We start from the raw sequence: 17,975 nt of genomic DNA, 5'->3' as shown, positions 1-17,975 counted from the left end.
TCACATACAAAAATTTCCCTCCCCAAGAAACTCAGCAAAGAATAGAAAGGTATCTTAATTTTCAGAGTTCTCAAAACATTGAATTTACAAAAGTAGGGAAGAGGATGAAATATTTCCTTTGCATATAAACTAGTTATCTTCTTCTGACAATCATTCCAACAAAAAGTAAATATAATACAAATACTGTAGAATCATTGCAAATATAGAATTTGAAATGACTTGCTTATCTCACCTTCAAGTATCCAAACTAGTAATTTATACATTACTAGTTTGGAATCTAATTTATACATTAGATTCCAACAGTAGGGTTAAATATTGAAAGGGGGAAAAAATGAAGTTAAAGTGAATCACCTTTGCCAATTAAACTCATTTCCTTAAAAAAAACAAAAAAAAAAAAACAAAACAGGATAGGCTAGTGGGATAAAGAAATGCTAAAGAAACAGCATAGATGAACTTCAGCAAGATTTTCTAATGCTATCCTTTTCAGGACAAAGTGGCCAAATTGATTAGAATTAGGTAGAGTTGGAATTCCTTAAATGATTGAAAAGTAGTAAGTAATAAGTCAACAATGAATTAGAAAGAAGTCTTCAAGGATGTGTTCAGAATGAGAAAATTGAGAATTTGACTGAATTCTGCTCTGGGTTTAATTACATCTGGAGTGATGGGTTCAGTTTGGGGTAATCTGTTTCTTAAAAGACATTAAGGAAAACCTGGAAATTATACAGCATAGAATAATGAGTTGAAAAAGAGACTGCAAACTATGTCATGGCAGGATCCATTGAAGGAACTGAGAATTTTTGAATTAGAAAGGTTTTTGGGTTTTGTTTTGGATGGAGTGAGAAATAAGATTTCTGGCTTCCAGTACTTAAAAGTCTATTATATAAACAAGGGAAAAAAATTATCCTGCCTGGCCCCAAAATTTGGAACTAGTAGCAGTAAAGTGGCAGGGATTCAGATTTCAATTTGACTGAAGGAAAAACTTCTCCCCTAGAAGGAAATGTCCAAAAACAACATAGGTTGCTTCAAAAGATAGAGAATCTTCTTGAAGGAACAGACAAATCCTTAGGGGTTATTGTACATTAGATTTTTATTCAGGACTAAAACAATCCTTTTGGTTCTAAAATGCTATAGTATTCATTTTTCCTTCCCTTCCCCTACTTCAGATAGAGTAAATGACTAAAGTTTGATTATCTATATATTCAAGTGACCACAAATAAAACTCTAGTCAACAGCCTATCGCTCATCTTGTGCTTTGTAATTATCAAAATTTTTTAGCCTATCAGATTTTGACTTCTTGGTTACTGCAGGCCGTCTGGACACAGCACCCTTCTGTAGTGGTCGAGGGAACTACAGCACTGATAGCTGTGGCTGCATATGTGAACCAGGTTGGAAAGGACCCAACTGTTCTGAACCAGAATGCCCAGGAAATTGCAACAACAAGGGTCAGTGCATCGATGGACAGTGTGTTTGTGATGAGGGATTTTTTGGCGAGGACTGTGGCCAGTTGGCCTGTCCCAGTGACTGCAACGACCAAGGCAAGTGCGTCCACGGCGCATGTGTCTGTTTCAAGGGGTATACCGGGGAGGACTGCAGTGAGGAACTCTGCCCCGTACCCTGCAGTGAGCATGGCAAATGCACGAACGGGCAATGCATTTGTGATGAGGGTTTTGCTGGCGACGACTGCAACGAGCCTCTGTGCCTTAACAACTGCTACAACCGCGGGCGCTGTGTGGAGAATGAGTGTGTGTGTAACGAGGGTTTCACTGGTGAGGATTGTAGTGAGCTGATATGCCCCAATGACTGCTATGACCGGGGCCGCTGTGTCAATGGGACCTGCTACTGTGAGTCGGGCTTCACAGGAGAAGACTGTGGGCAGCTTACCTGCCCCAATGACTGCCACAACCAGGGCCGGTGTGAGGAAGGGCAGTGCGTTTGTGAGGAGGGCTTTGCTGGTGAGGACTGTAGCGAAAGGCAGTGCCCTGAGGACTGCCACAACCATGGGCGCTGCATTGACGGGCAGTGCGAGTGTGATGACGGGTTTGCGGGAGTGGACTGTGGAGAGCTCCAGTGTCCTCGGGATTGCAGCAAGCACGGCCGCTGTGTAAACGGGCAGTGCGTGTGTGATGAGGGCTACACTGGGGAGGACTGTGCCAGTCGCCGGTGCCCCAGTGACTGCAACAGCCGTGGGCGCTGCGTCCTTGGCAAGTGCGTTTGTGAGCAGGGCTTCACCGGCCAGGATTGCGGAGACATGAGCTGCCCCAACGATTGTCACCATCAGGGGCGCTGTGTGAATGGGATGTGCGTGTGCAATGACGGCTTCATGGGGGAAGACTGCCGCGACCTGCGGTGCCCCAAAGACTGCAGCAGCCGCGGGGTGTGTGTGGCAGGGAGGTGTGAATGCCAGGAGGGCTTCGCTGGGGAAGCCTGTGGAGAGTTGGCTTGCTTAAACAGCTGCAGTAACCAGGGCCGCTGTGTGAATGGACAGTGTGTGTGCAGCGAGGGGTTCATGGGGAGAGACTGCAGTACCCTAAGGTGTCCACACGACTGTACCAACCAAGGGCGCTGTGTGGATGGCAAGTGCATCTGCCACAAGGGATTCGCCGGAGACGACTGCAGCCAGCTTTCCTGCCCGAACAACTGTAACGACCAGGGACAGTGCGTTGGCGGGCGTTGCATCTGTAACCAGGGCTATACCGGGGAGGACTGCGCAGAGGGTAAGTGAGGAAGCCTGCCATCCTCAGCAGCCAGCCAATAGATATTGGTGGAGTTGGAATCAAGTGTTGAGAATACAAAGAAAGGCAAAAATAGCCTCTGATCTCAAGATGTTTGCATTCTAATGAGAGAGACAGCATGTAAATAAGTAGGTACATGCAAGATGTCTGTGATGTGTGTAAGAGAGTAGATGAGAGAGACAAAGAAAAAGGAAATGTGTTGACGATCATTGTCGCATGACATACTCAAGGTATATTACACAGAATGATGGAATTTAAGAGCTGAAAGAATCTCAAAGACAATCTGCTCACATAATTTACAAAGGGATTTTCCATTAACGGCCCTGCAAGGTAGAACAAACATTTCCCAGAGAAGTTCAGTAACTAGCCCAAAGTCTTCCTGCTAGTTAAGGGTCAGATTCAGGATCTGATTCCAGATCATCTGCCTCCACAGCCAAAGATTTCTTTGATACTAATAGGTGGATGCCCCTCTGCAGCAAGTCACTTAACCCTGATTTTAAAAACAAGAACCACCACCACGATGGGATAGGCCTTTACAAGAATACTTAGATACTGTTTCTTACTAATACACCAGGAGTATTTTTAAAGCATGTATTATGAAGGGGATGGAAGAACTGATAATAACTGGAAGGGAATTTTTTAAGATTATATAATCCAATTCCCTCATTTCATAAAGGAGGAATTGAAAACAAGAGCAATTTAGTGATCTTAACACTTCAGATCCAAAAGTTCTTCATTTTCCCATAGGCAATTGTTAATATCTACTGTGTTAGCCACTATGAAGGGAATCAGAGATAACAGAAGTAAAAGACTAAAAGGTCAAGCTTTCATTAATTTCTAAATGTTACCACTATAGTGTGGTGTTCTTGTTCTTCTTTAAATAATAATAGTTCTCTCTGGGAGAGAGGTTCCTTGGGGAGGTTTTCTGGAGAGGCAGCCTTAGTATCAGTTAATCACTCCAAATACAGCCAGGTGCTAAAAGTTCAGATCTTTTATTGTGTCCTTCAGTATAGCCCGGTTAGCTTTCTTAGAGGCCTATCTTTCTGTTTGGTTCTAAGAGCTCTTGCAGCTTTGTCCTTTGCCTCTGCTTTCTTCAGCCTCCAGCCAGCACCAAGGTGGGAGATGCAATGACTCTCTCTTGCCTTCAAGAGAGGGCGTGAAGGCTTCCTCCCAGAGTGCTTCTCTCTGACCCCTGGGAATGTTCCCAAGTAACTCTCTCGAGTGGCTCACTGGAGCTGTATTTATGCTGCTTCTCCGAGAGTGGGATTATGGAATATCTCCCAGCATGTTCTCAGACCCTAAGAGCTTCAAGGGAGGTGTGAATTCAGATATCTCTTTCTAGATCCTGAAATCTCCCAAACATGTGAACTTCAATGAGTACTTAGATATTTCTTGCTTCTATGAGCTCTCTAAAGGTGTGAACAGAAGCATCATTTCTATCAATTGTACTTAGTACCTTGTTTCAAGTTCTGGCCCAAAATATCTCCTTCTAAGATCAAATCAATCATATTGAACCATACTAAATTAGATAATTATTGTCTCTATCAACTCTAATGGCTTAACAGTTTGTAAAGATTCCAACACTATAGAGCATAGACGGGATATTAACCATATCAGGGAAGAATAATTAACAGCCATTAATGAGCATCTTTATGTATATGGCTGCCAATATTAACATTTGTTCCTCTGAGATGCTCTATCTTTATGACAGTCAGTACTGATCAGAGGTAAATGATATCACATTTCAGTAGATCCAATAGAATATATTGACTCTAGAATAAATTTTGTGACTCCTGAATTTCTTATATCACAGATTCAGACCCAGACTCAGACAATACTTTTTTATATTAACACCTAAAATTAAAGTACTGGATTTTATTTAAACTAATCAAAGATTTCCAACAAAATGCATAAACAGTATCAATTTATGATTTAGAGCTATAATTTGGCTTTTCCCATCTAAAAGTTACTGAGAGGCTACAATATGTTTTACTTTGATATATTTTCTCAGCATGGCCTCAGAAATAATCTATACTTGAATTCAGAAAGTTTGTTCACATTGCTTATGACACTTATACTTCCATTCTCTCCACTGCACATATCCCCCACATTGGACTTTCCCACCTTTTCTTTATATTTTCTCATTGTGCAGCATCAAACTCTAAAACTATCTATGAACAATAAAAGGGAGCAAGAAAAACCCTTTACCTACTACTTCTGCTTTTGTTGGTGACAGAGTGAAAGAGAGAGGGAGGAGAAGAACCCCAGAGAAAATGATTGTTTTTTTAGAAGGTTAAACAGTGGCAATTTAATGACAGAGAGGCATTGTTTCTCCTTCCTGGCAGTATCTCCACCAAAGGACCTAATAGTGACTGAAGTGACAGAAGAGACTGTAAATCTGGCATGGGACAATGAAATGAGGGTCACGGAGTATCTCATCATCTACACCCCCACTAACTCAGATGGCTTGGAAATGCAATTCCGTGTCCCTGGAGACCAGACATCCACCATCATCCGCGAATTAGAGCCAGGAGTAGAATATTTTATCCGAGTCTTTGCTATCCTGGAGAACAAGAAAAGTATTCCTGTCAGCGCAAGAGTGGCTACTTGTGAGTAAACCAAAAAGGGCTTTTGCCACCTTCTTTTCTATAATGATCACCAGATTTTTTCCACAGAATGTGTCAAGAACTCTCTTAGCCATGGCACGTGATATCACAAGTTGAAATTCCAGTCCTCTGGGGGAAATATTGCAGTGAGGCTGTTGTACTGCCCATGGCACACAGAAATAGCTTCCTGGTAGATAGATACCCTTAGAGGCCTCCATTTCACGGGTTTCTCTTAGGACAGAGACTATTTGGAAAAGCAAGTCCCCTGAAAATAGTGTTATCATTAGTATTATTCATAGTCATAACTGGTATAGTAATGGCATAAGAGCATTTGTAAACAATAATAATAATTAAGGAGCAGTGTAGTGTAGCAGAGAGAGGGCTGACCTCAGAGTCAAAGAACTGTGTTCAAATCCCATCTCTTACACATACATAATCCTGGCCAATCATTTTCTCTCTCACTGCTTCCTAGCAGTGCTCACATTAAGTCAAATAAAGTCAACAGTTATTAAATTCCTCCTGGGTGCAAAGCACTATGCTAAGCAATAAACAAAACAAAAATCAAAAAAGGGGGGGGCAAAAACTGCTCTCAAGAAGCTTTCAGTTTAATAAGGCAAACTACATGGAAACAACTGTTTACAAACAAAATATATATATAGGATAAAGTGGATACAGACTGAGAAGGAAGGAATCAATATTAAGGGAGAGTGAAAAGATAGATAGTACCAACCCATAATGATGGGAGTCTCTTCACTAGGAGTTTCCTATGCCAATGAAATCACAATCCATTCCCAGTAATAATATCAACTTGCATTTGTAAAGTGCTCAGTAATCTATAAAGCACTTCATTATTTCTTGATCTCAATAAACTTGAGGAGAAGAAGAAAAGTATTAATACCCCCATTTAAAAAGTGAATGGTTATAACCCAAACCAAGGACTAGAACTTAGGTGGTCTTATGCTGAATCTAGTGTTCTTTCTACTAGATTACACTGTCTTGCAATGACATGGTCTAATAAAGGGGAAGAGGGGGGTTTTTCACCTGCTTGATGATTTGTGGTTCAGATGCTATAATAAGATCAACAGCTTCTAATTCAGAAAAGCAGACAGTGAATGACAAGTGAATGAATCAATGCCTGCTTGAAATGAGCAGGTTGTGGAATCATTACTAACTAGTATTGATGTACTTTTGAAGGATTAAAGAGAACTTCCTTATGCCAACGATATGGAGTGGGTAGCCTAGGTATTTTTTTAATCTCTATTTTTCTAAATGAGAAAACCAAGGCTGAGTGGGAGAAACTACTGTATGTATCAGTAAAGTCACTTGCCCAAGATACCAAATAATAGGTCTTGGCCTTAAACCTGTCTCATGACTTTGACGTTAAGGCTTTGTCCACTCTGCTATTCTACTTCAAATCAAATTAATAGCCTATCTCAATTTAGAGCCTTTCTCTCCTTAACTTTTTACTTTGGCAAGTTTTCAAAGATCACTAACAAAGCCTAATGGATTTCTTTCCTCAGTTGCCCTAGTGTAAGCACACAAGCACCAGCCTGATTTTGGAAACATCCAAATAGAGGATTGTGTATTTTCACAAAGGAAATCCTCATTGTTAACAATGACTCACTTTTCCTTTGCCTGTTTCATTCTTGCCACATACAATGGAGCTCATTCATTGACAATTGGGCAATGTTTTAAAAAAAATTTTTTTTAAAAAGGAGGCTTTTGTGGTTTAAGTATTTCTTTCAGACATCATGAACATATACTAAATACAGTCACTGCTTTATTTGGAGAACTTTAGAGACAGGTAACTACATGAATTATCTGGAAAGGGGAAAGCAGTGCTATGTATCAGCACAGAATTAATAACCAAGCAATCTCCCAAGGTGTTGGGAGTGGTAACAGCATGCAGCTGTTGTTGAGGGGTTGGTAAAATCAAAGATTGCATATAAACCTTCCCTGGTGCTTTTGAGCTCATCATTTCTCCATCTTTCACCTTAATTTTGCTTGTCTAAAAGTCATCACTTGCCTGTTCTTGCTCTTTTCCAATAGACCTGCCTGCCCCAGAAGGCTTGAGATTCAAAGCCATCAAAGAAACATCAGTGGAAGTGGAGTGGGATCCCCTAGACATTGCTTTTGAAAACTGGGAAATTATCTTCCGCAACATGGTAAAAGAGCATGCATGGCTAGGAATGCATCTTCCTAGGGAACTGTAAAACATTTAAAGAGACTTACTAACTCAGTTACAGAACTAGTGAGTACTAGAGCTGAAAGGAATGGTTAGAACCTAGAATGTTAGAACTGGAAAAAAACATAAAGCTTATGGTATCAAACTAATTTCCTCTAAGCTCAAAAGGACCAACAAAACTCCTAAGTAGTCAGAAATAGATTAAAATGTGTAACTGGAAAATGTATAACAAAACAAATAAAAATACAATGCAATATAGATAATTTTTATTTGTAGCTTTCTAAGTCCACATGCTGCCTGAAGCTACTTGTTTCTCTTTGGATTTATTAGCTGTGCCTTAAGGTATGGGCTGCTGGAACTTAGAATTTCAGAACTGAAAGGCCCAAGTTGGATTGGTCCTTAAAAATCACCTAGTAGCTGAATTTTCCTCATTTTAAAAATGGCATATTCAATCTTTTTTTTTTAATTTAAGGAGAAGGATATAGAAATCAATGTATTTTGAGGGCATTCTTTTGCTGTTAAATAAATAAGTAAATTGAATCTTCCTCTTATATTGAATTTGGCTCTGTGGGATAAAAAGAATATAAACATATGGAAAGCATCACCACAGGGATAATGATATCTTGGCCCTACATAAATCCCAAAGGCCTGAATTAATATGTCCTGCAAAGAAAAAAAGAAATGAGATGTTTTTCAAAAAACAGTTAATGTCCCAAATGTCTCATTTGAAGCATCCATCTCTTAGGAAAGGACACAGTATTACCTAAATCTGGATGAGATCAGGAATGATTAGTACATATATATGTATCTTTATGTTACATCAAGTTCATTTTGGTTTTCAGAATAAAGATGATGGTGGAGAAATCACTAACAGCTTGAGGAGACCAGAAACAACTTACAGACAGACTGGCCTGGCTCCAGGACAGGAGTATGAGATTTCTTTGCATATTGTGAAAAACAACACCCGTGGTCCTGGCCTGAAGAAAATAACAACCACACGTGAGTATCATTCTTAGTACTGATAATTATCCTTCATGATAAACTTTAGGAGATAGCAGGCACCAAGTGGTAATTGGGATCTATGAAGTTATATATAATCTCTATCACATTCTTTTGGTAGTTACAAGGCTATATACAAGAATTTTATGAGATTAAGGCCTTGGAAAGAGTTGTGAGGCATATCAAATGGGATAATTTAATTCTAAAAAAAGAGACTTTCTCAGATGGGTTCTAAGCATCCCCCAAACATCTCATTATAAGAAACACTTACTTGTTTAGTGTCCTTACTTGCAGTCCTAGTCATATAAACTTAGTTGAAGAACTTCTATAAATCCATAAGTAAACCATGGAGTATCCAAATTGGAAGAGACCTTGGAGACCATTTAATCTAACACCCTGATTGGAAGATAGAACCAGAAAGGGGAATTTACTTAGCCAAAGCTACAAAGTTACTGTCAGAACCAGGAATAAGTTCAGATATCTTAAAACTCAATCTGGTTTTCTTTCTACTATACCAGGAGATGTCTTTAATTGAGTTGAAGTTCAGTCAGATTCAGTGTTCAAAGGTTTAAGGTAGTGTTTATCACTTCTGGTTTATATAGATACATTTCACAATTTGTAGAAATGAGTCTGACAATTGTGAACTAAAAAGTAATATAGGTAAATACAGACAGATACAAACTAGATAGATACACACAAATATATGAACATAAATATGCATATATATGTGCCTGCATGTCTGTGTGTCACATATGATATATAGTGTGTGTGCATATATATTTTTATTAATCATCTGATGCCTCAAGATGACATAAAGAAAACCATGGTTTAACCCAAGTTCTAGTATAGGTTCCTATAATTTTGGAAAATCTGGATCTAGCAAATTTGGAACTAGAAAAGGTCTGTCAAGAATGTATATAAACACATGCTATATTCACTTCTTTTTTCTGTTGTTTTTTCTCTCTCATGGTTTTCTCTTCTTTTATTCTGATTTTTATCTCCCAATATGATTCATAAAGAAATATGTATTTAAAAAGTTAATTTACATGTATAATCAGAAAAAATAAAACAATTAGTAAAGATGAAAAAAACCCCACTATACCTAGGTCTAAATCAACCCAATCTGGGGGGGGGGGGGTTGATCATCCCCACAAAAAATGAGGGGATATATTTTTCAGTTCCAGGCCATCTTTATTAGAGGAGAATTAAGGCAGCTGGATGGCACCCTAGATAGAGTGCTAGACTTGTACTCTAAGAAAATCTAAGTTCAAATCCTGTATTAAATCATTACTAGCTTTATGACTTTGGCCAGGTTATTTAAGCTATATCAGTTTTCCTTTTGTAAAATGGGGATAGTAATAGTATCTATTTCATAAAAATTATGAGGACCAAACAAGAGAATATATTTGCAAACCCTAAAATACTAAGCAAATGTTAGTTAATATATATATATGTGTGTACACACACACACACACACACACACACACACTCTTTTTCACTGGGTTTCATTCAGCAACTACTTGTGCAACTTACTGACCTGAACAAACCCTTGATATCTAACATACAAACTAACCACTAGACTATTGAATCTTGTTGGCAGGGAGTGGTTGCAAAGGCATATACTGTTGACTAATGACTAGAAAGAATAGCTTCTATTTCATATCACCCCATTTGGCCTAACTCAAGGCAAATCAATAGGCTTGTACTCTGAATAATCAAGGGTTTTCTCTTCCTTGACAATATCTACATGCGGTAGGTAAAAGGCAGGTACTAACAGGAGAAATCATTAGGTCACAAAAGATGAGTTGAAATCATCCCAGTATTTGCTCAGCTCCAGGGAACTTTTCCTGAGAATATAAATAATGTAATTTAAGGGAACCCTATAGTTTTCTCAGTATAAATTTTGGGAGTGTATGCATTTCATTTTTTAAGTCAACCTCTCACTGTTTAACAATGAGTCACTTACACTCAATGGCTCTGTAGATAATTATCTAAACTGGGTTTACCTCACTAATATACAGTCTTAAGTTCTAATCCATTTTATAAACTTGTGGGACTCAGAAGTCATCTCTGCTCTCCTTCCTTATGTTGCCCAAAATATGGTTGCAAATATTATGAATTTTGATTGACAAGATCATAGATTTAGAACTAGAAGCAGTGATATGTTAGTATATTTTTAACAACCAGCTCTCTTGGAAAGGGGGAAAATAACATATAGGACACAGTTTTAAATGTGGTCTACATTACCACCATTTTCTCCATCCCTTTCTTGAGTCTAGACAACAAATAAAATGAGAAATCAATCCTTGCTATGTAATATTTTTTCAACTTCTGAAGCTAAAATTCTTACACTGAAAATTTAACTATCAGCTCTTTAAGAGCCAAGTAAGTAAAAGATGGCTCCAGTGCAGCTCTAGCTGAAAGGGACCTTAAAGGTTTGACCCCATCATTTCACATATTTAATAAAAATAACCCAGGAATTTAAATGATTTGCACAAGTTTTCACATAAGTAGCAAGAAGTAAAAACAGGATTAGAAGCCAGATTTCCCTTTTACAAATCCAGTAATTTTCCCACGACTCTTAATAAAAAGGATTCTTAGAAAGTCAAATTACTGAAAGCTCACATTTTCTTAAACTTTATCATTATTTCTATTAAATAGAGAAGAAAACTGAAGCTCACAAAAAGTGGCTTGCCTAAAGTAACTCATCTAGAATTTCAAAATAAGACTTGATTCTCTACATGGTTTTTAATTAAATTTTTCAATTTCTTTTAAGGATCACCAGTCTTAAGTTGTACCTATCTGAACACACCTAAACTTTAGAAAATAGACTGTGTGATAGACTATGTCTTTCATCCTAGTCAGCTAGTCTCTTTTCTTCTCATTTGGTCTCTAATTTCATATTCTCAACATCTGTTTCTAACCACTAAATAATGAATATTTTGCCTATAAATGAAACCATTTTTTTGAGATTCAGTGTGTTAGATAGTAAAGGAATGCATCATGTTTGAGTTTTCTGTATTAGACATAGTGATAGCCAACATGCTGAACTGGCCACTGGAAAAAATGAAATCCACTGTCTAAAAGTCTCTTTCTAGACTAAAAGTTTCTTAAATTATGAGTCACAATCCCATATGGAATTGTATAAATGAATTTGGGGGGTTGAAAAATTATGATTCATTATCAGTAAACATTTGATTTGTATAGATAGCTATTTTATATACCTATATGCTTGGTATCATGTAAAAATTTCTTGGGTGAGAGGGGTCATGAAGGAAAAAGTTTAAGAAGCTCTGTTGATCATGGCTATGATCCCAGACTTGCCACTTAATACTTGTATGACCCTGGACAAATCAATGAACTTCCCCAAACTTTAGTCCCCACATATGTAAAATGAAGGGCTCAAGCTAAATGTCTCTTTCAACACTAAATGTATTCTCCTGAAATATTCAAATAGATATGTTCTCATCAATTTTACAGTTCTTACAATAATATAGATCATAACTCTTTCTTCTCTATGCCACAAACTGGTAAGTTTCTGAGACCAAATTTGAATTTAGGTCTTCCAGAATCTAGAATCAGTAATCAAGGACCCAGTACTCTATCCATTGTGCCACCAGCTGTGTTAGCCTGTGCCCTTATCATCTCTCAATCTTGCCATATGACTTTTTTTTTGGTTATTGTACAATTCCTTAATATCTTGTACTTGTGTTGTTCTTCAGGGTTCTTCACTAGTCTCATGTTTCATCCTGACTTATATTCGCCATAGTTCTCTCTTATTCTTCCTCTCACTTTTAGCCTTTAAAAAGCAATTATATTGCTATTTTTAGCAGTTTGGGTAGAAAATTAGTTTTCTTAAATATGGGGTTTTTAATTTCATAGAAAATTTAGAGTGAGCAAAAGAGCTTTGCTTCTCCCTTAAAGAAAACATATTCATTCTTATTCTCCTATGGATTCAACTTGTTGTCCATATATACAGTCTATCTCAGAATTATATGTTATTGGACAGGTTCTATATGATCTCCATCCAATTGTATGTTGAAATCTTAGAAAAAGATATTTTTCATCCATTTGTCCAGACTACTTTGCAAGATTATACATCTCTTCCAGGAATCTCAGGAGTAGTATCCAAGGTTTAATGTTTTAAGCACAATGTCATTTAAAAATTCAGAAAATTTTACCATCCACAAGAAATCTCCTTTGGCCTGAACTCTGAGCTTCATTTCTTCCATCACAGTGATAAATACCTCTGATTAGCATATATTTGGCTTGCCAGGTGTTTGTTATTTTAGAGGCTTTTTGAACAGGGTTATTTCTATTATATCTTCCAAGGATCCTTGAATGATCTTAATGTATGTAGAATGACCAGCAAGGTGGCATTTTGTTCTACCAAATTATTTTTATATGTATAATCATCAAGCAAGAAGTACATCAAGACCTTAAAGTTTCTACATCTTTCAGTTGTAACAATGATCTCTCTCATCTAAGATATATTTGATTCATATAGAGATGATTTTAATAAAGATTTTGTAAAGATAGTTAATAGACAGTGATTGGTAAGTAATGGTGTTCTTTTTGTCACTTTTTAAAAAAATAATGTTGGAACTAAGGTCCAATTTTTTAAAGTCTTTGGTATATTCTCATCCCTCATATTCATATATAGATCCTTCAGCATCTTCTAAATTGTATTATCTCCAGAATTAATTTTCATTTTGCAAATTTGGTTCAATACAGCTGCTTTTCTGTCTTGGTTCTCTACTGCCTCTTTGTCTTCTTCCAGAAACAAACTGTTAAGGTAGCATTCAAATATAGAGATCCCACTGTACTTGATAAGAATAAACAGTTGGTCAAAATGTTTTTTTCCCCAAATCCTTTCTATTATTTTTCTTTGTAATCCTCATTCCATTTTCATCTTTGAATGTCCACTGGATGACTTCAGTTGATTGTATTACTTGCCAAGCTTTCTTTAAATGGATTTTATCTTCTACCCTTTCTCTATTTTATTATGAGTTAATACTGATCATAGTCATACTTCCTCCTTCTCCATAAGATCTTAAAAATCAGTTTATATTCTAACTCAGTGTTGTCTTAGGCAATCATCTTTCTGTTTGTAAAATAATTCAATTGTTGCTGACTAAAATGTTTCTAGGGTTTATTTGATCTTTTGGCAATTAATTTACATTGATTAAACTTCTGGATCAAATTATTATAGTTTTACATTATGCCTGTTGTCCATTTCTAAGTTATGAGTTTTAGTTACTTGTTCAAATATTCCAAGGTTAAATTGTTTCAATTATATGCAACATTTTTTCTCATAGCTATTCTTTATTCTTATTTTTGCCTACTCTATCAGTTCTAATAAGCTTGTATACATAGATAGCTAACTTTGGGGATAATACCCATGTCAATAATAAATCTTTTTCTTTTGGTTAAAATATAATCTAATTTTTTATAATGTTGTGTGTTTTATGTGTGTACTTGCCATATCCAGTGCTTACTATTTCTTTTGTTTTGTTTTTCCCATGAAAATATTTATGATAAAGAAATGTGAAGCTTCTGTGTAAACTTTTGGTCTTTTTCATTTCTTCTTCCTGAACCATGCTTTTCTATATATTTTTAGTTATTTTCACCTATATCCTCCATTGCAATAAAGGCACTTAATATGAGAATTTATATTGATTTAGGTTTTGTCCAGTTCTTCATAGAATTTCTTTACTATTTTATCTTCATAGCTAATGTTGATACATGTTACATTTATAATAGGCTTTCTCTAAATACTTATTATTAGTATTGTAATATATGATGACAAAATTTTCTATTAAATAATGCCTCTTATTACTTCTGGAAATACAATAAACCTAACTCCACAACTTTTTTTTTTCCCACCCATGATCTACCTTTTCATTTCCTGCAACTTCTTCTCTTCTTCTAATTTTGTTTATAGTAAGAACAGATAGGTGACACAGTGGACAGAGCATAGGGCCTGAAATCAGGAATACCTGAGTTCAAATTCAGTCTCAATTACTCACTGTGTGACTGTATAGTCACATTTAACCAAGAAGAAAATGCCAATTGGTGTGTCACAAAGAGTTGAACATGACTCAAATGACTAAAGAAAAAAGAATGTCAAGACTTGCTAATTTACCTATTCTAGCTATATGCTGTAGACAAGGATCTCACAAGTTAGGATACTAACAGCTAGTAGACTACAGTTTATTGAAGATCTAAAAAATTATGTAATTCTTAATACCCTTGTCCCCTTTCCTATCACTCTGTCACCAATCACTAAAGAAGTGGAAGGGGGAGCTATATTGGATGAAGGATCGTTTTCATATTTTTCTTCATTTCATCTATTACCCTATCTTCTCCTTCCTTAACTCACCAGTTAAAACCCTAGTACTAATGCACCTCTTCATATGTATTAGAATGGTCCGGATGATCCTTGGAAAGAGCCTCAATGTGTTACCACTTAATAGAAACAATAAATATAACTATGGGAAATAAAAATAATCACAGGTTACATTGACTTCAACAACCAAAGATCACTGCCAAACCATGATGATACACAAAAATAGGATTTTTGTGGAAGATTTAATAATTTTTAAAAAATATATAAAATTACAATTTCCTTAAAGGAACCAGCCTTTAGAAAATTAAATGGTTTCATGGCTTTACTGATAATCCCTGAATATTGTTTCCCTTTAATCACATTTCTGCCTGTGTCTTCAGGTCTGGATGCTCCTAGCCAGATAGATGTAAAAGATATCACAGATACTACTGCTCTAATCAGCTGGTCTAAACCTTTGGCTGAAATTGATGGCATCGAACTCTCATATGGTATCAAAGATGCTCCAGGTGACAGAACAACCATTGATCTCACTCATGATGACAACCAATACTCCATTGGAAACCTGAAACCTGATACAGAATATGAGGTCTCCCTTATCTCTCGAAGAGGAGACATGTCAAGCAACCCAGCTAAAGAAACTTTTGTAACAGGTAACAAGTCACTCATAATGAATAGCAGATTGGACCATAGAATTTCAGTTTCTATCAGTAAAACCAAATGATTTTCTCACCCGAAAATAAAATGAAAAAGCCTAAATTATAAATTCCATAAAGGCAATACCCATGTTTTCTCTGAAAATTGGGTCCATCACAGCTCTAAATATAGTAGATTCCCCATAACTGTATGCAGAGTTTTATTTTATTCTCTTAGGAAAGTAACATCTTAATATCAAAATTCCTTTCTTTTCCTAGGTCTGGATGCCCCTCGCAATCTAAAACGCATCTCCCAGACTGACAATAGCATCACTTTAGAGTGGAAGAATGGCAAAGCTAACATTGACAAGTATCGTATTAAGTTTGCCCCCATTTCTGGAGGAGATCATGCAGAAGTCGAGGTTTCCAAGAGCAAACAGGCTACAACCAAAACCACACTCACAGGTGAGAGCAACCTCCCCTACCTCAAAGAACCAAAACTTTGTAATATGATGGAATATGTTTGTATGCACAGCATTTGGTAAAGAAAGGTAGCTATCTCTGATTACTAGAGATTTAAGCTGTCAAAATAACAAAGATCACTCAAAGACCACTTATACTTTCTCTTTGTCACACAATTTTGCTATTTAAAAAAAATCATCATCCAACAAATCAGTCCTTTTCCTATAACTTAGTGTCCTATCCCTCAAAACAAAGAATTTTTAAAAGGGGAAGGGGAAACATAACTGATCAAAAATCAAGGCAATATCTTCTTCACTCATAGTCCCATACTTCTTCATATAAAGGAAGAAGTTATATTCTCATCATTCTTCTTCAAAGTCACAACATTCAGTTTTGATTTTTTTCCCTCTATTTGCATTGTCATAGTCATTGGGTATACTGTTTTCCTGGTTCTGCTAACTTCACTCTGAATTAATTCACATATGTCTTCAGATGTATTTCTCTGTTGTTTGCATTCATCATTTCTCACAACACAGTACCATTCCATCACATTCAAGCACTCCAATTTGCTTAAGAGATGGACACTTACTTTATAAAAACAGAATTTAAGACATTTCTTAGTTATCATGGATTCTAGGAAATGGCTAACTCCCCCCTCCAGAATCTGTGATTACCCTGAGGAAGGTGTCTTCTCCTGAGGTGCAAATCACAAGCTCACCATGTCTTAGTGTATAATTGACAGTAATTGAGCGTCTGTGAGGACCGCAGAGCAAGGGCACTTATTCTATCTAGAGTAGACTCCCAGCTGCCACTATACACCAGACTCAAAGTTTTTCCACTTCAGTGAGGTCCTATTTATAGAACATTGTCTCCGGAGTCAGAGGAAATGAAATTCTAATCCCACCTGTGTCAAAAACTGCCTTGTGACCTTAGGCAGGTCATGATGTCCCTCGCTCTTAGTTTTGAAAATTGGACAAGGAGACCTCTGAGATCCTTTCTGTCTCCAGAACATCACTCTGATCCTCTGATCCCTAGTAGACCTATATGAAGCTAGGCCACTATCAGCCATATAAATAACACTTCAGTGCACTCAGGACCTGCTCAAGGCAACTTGAATATCTTTCTGAATGCTTTGCAACTTCAGACTAATTTGCAAGTCTCTCCTCTCTCTCTTAGGTCTAAGACCAGGAACTGAATATGGCATTGGAGTATCCGCAGTGAAGGATGATAAGGAAAGCAATCCTGCTACCATCAATGCAGCCACAGGTAAGGAGAAATGGTGACTAGGACCCATATTTCTATAGTCCTATAGGGTTTAGTAAGCTCTTTCCTCCAAACCACTCTGTGACATAGTTAATGCAGTTATTATTGTCCCTAATTAACATGAGTTAAGTATTCTCAGGAAGGTGAAGAGTTTTTGCTAAGGCCTAACATTCAGGAAGTGGCACTTTCAGAATTCAGATCCAAATTTTATAATTGCGGGTTATACACAAGTGTTTCCTCTACAGATACATACATTCCATCCCCTCAAGATTTTATTAATCACTGATTTCCACCAAAATAAATTCTGTGGTAGTCAGCTCTCTTGCCACACTTAGCTAGGAAGGTCCCTGGAGAGCAGAGAGAGCTTCACCTGAGAGCTATTCTTAGAAACTCTCAGCCCAAAACTATCTCTACTAATAAGGCTTTTGAGTGCACAGAATCATCTTCACACCCCCAGGAAACATCAAAGTAAAGAGGTCCATTTCCACAATTATGTGATGACATAATAGTTCACATTTATATTCCACTTTCTATTTTTCTTTTAAATGCTGCTCTTTCACTAAGTGGACTGTATAGTCTGGTCTTTAAGACAAGTAACACTGTTCCCTTGATTTTTTTCCACTATGAATCTTTAATCTAAATAAGATAATTCCTTCCACATTAGAATGTAAAAGTGTTACAAGAAGGTATTATTTTTAATTTTTTTTGTATATGCCCAAAACCTAACACAATGACTATAAGGAGATA

General features: G+C 36.9%; 1 protein-coding gene and 1 long non-coding RNA gene across 13 annotated transcripts in view; one reads left to right on the top strand and one right to left on the bottom strand.

Moving 5' to 3' along the window:
- TNC (tenascin C) overlaps positions 1-17,975 on the top strand; it is a 109,767-nt gene that overhangs the window by 41,491 nt on the left and 50,301 nt on the right. For 7 of the 8 annotated variants that reach the window (XM_031954185.1, XM_031954188.1, XM_031954186.1 and 4 more), the window contains exons 4-10: positions 1,308-2,714; positions 5,078-5,341; positions 7,388-7,503; positions 8,366-8,522; positions 15,252-15,521; positions 15,783-15,968; positions 17,142-17,231. In XM_031954185.1, the coding sequence (XP_031810045.1) occupies positions 1,308-2,714; positions 5,078-5,341; positions 7,388-7,503; positions 8,366-8,522; positions 15,252-15,521; positions 15,783-15,968; positions 17,142-17,231 (2,490 nt within the window). The remainder of the gene's footprint in view (positions 1-1,307; positions 2,715-5,077; positions 5,342-7,387; positions 7,504-8,365; positions 8,523-15,251; positions 15,522-15,782; positions 15,969-17,141; positions 17,232-17,975) is intronic. The other variant, XM_031954190.1, reaches the window with a different exon arrangement.
- LOC116421729 overlaps positions 5,206-17,975 on the bottom strand; it is a 62,635-nt gene continuing 49,865 nt past the window's right edge. For 3 of the 5 annotated variants that reach the window (XR_004232225.1, XR_004232229.1, XR_004232226.1), the window contains one exon: positions 8,433-8,500. This is a non-coding gene — a long non-coding RNA (uncharacterized LOC116421729). Of the gene's footprint in view, positions 5,296-8,422; positions 8,501-8,793; positions 8,919-17,975 lie in introns of those variants that run through there. The other 2 variants (XR_004232228.1, XR_004232227.1) reach the window with 2 other exon arrangements.

Source organism: Sarcophilus harrisii, chromosome 2 (genome assembly GCF_902635505.1).
Source record: "Sarcophilus harrisii chromosome 2, mSarHar1.11, whole genome shotgun sequence".
Lineage (NCBI taxonomy): Eukaryota > Metazoa > Chordata > Mammalia > Dasyuromorphia > Dasyuridae > Sarcophilus > Sarcophilus harrisii.
Note: the sequence above shows the minus strand (reverse complement) of the source record. Positions and strands in the feature narration are given on the sequence as shown.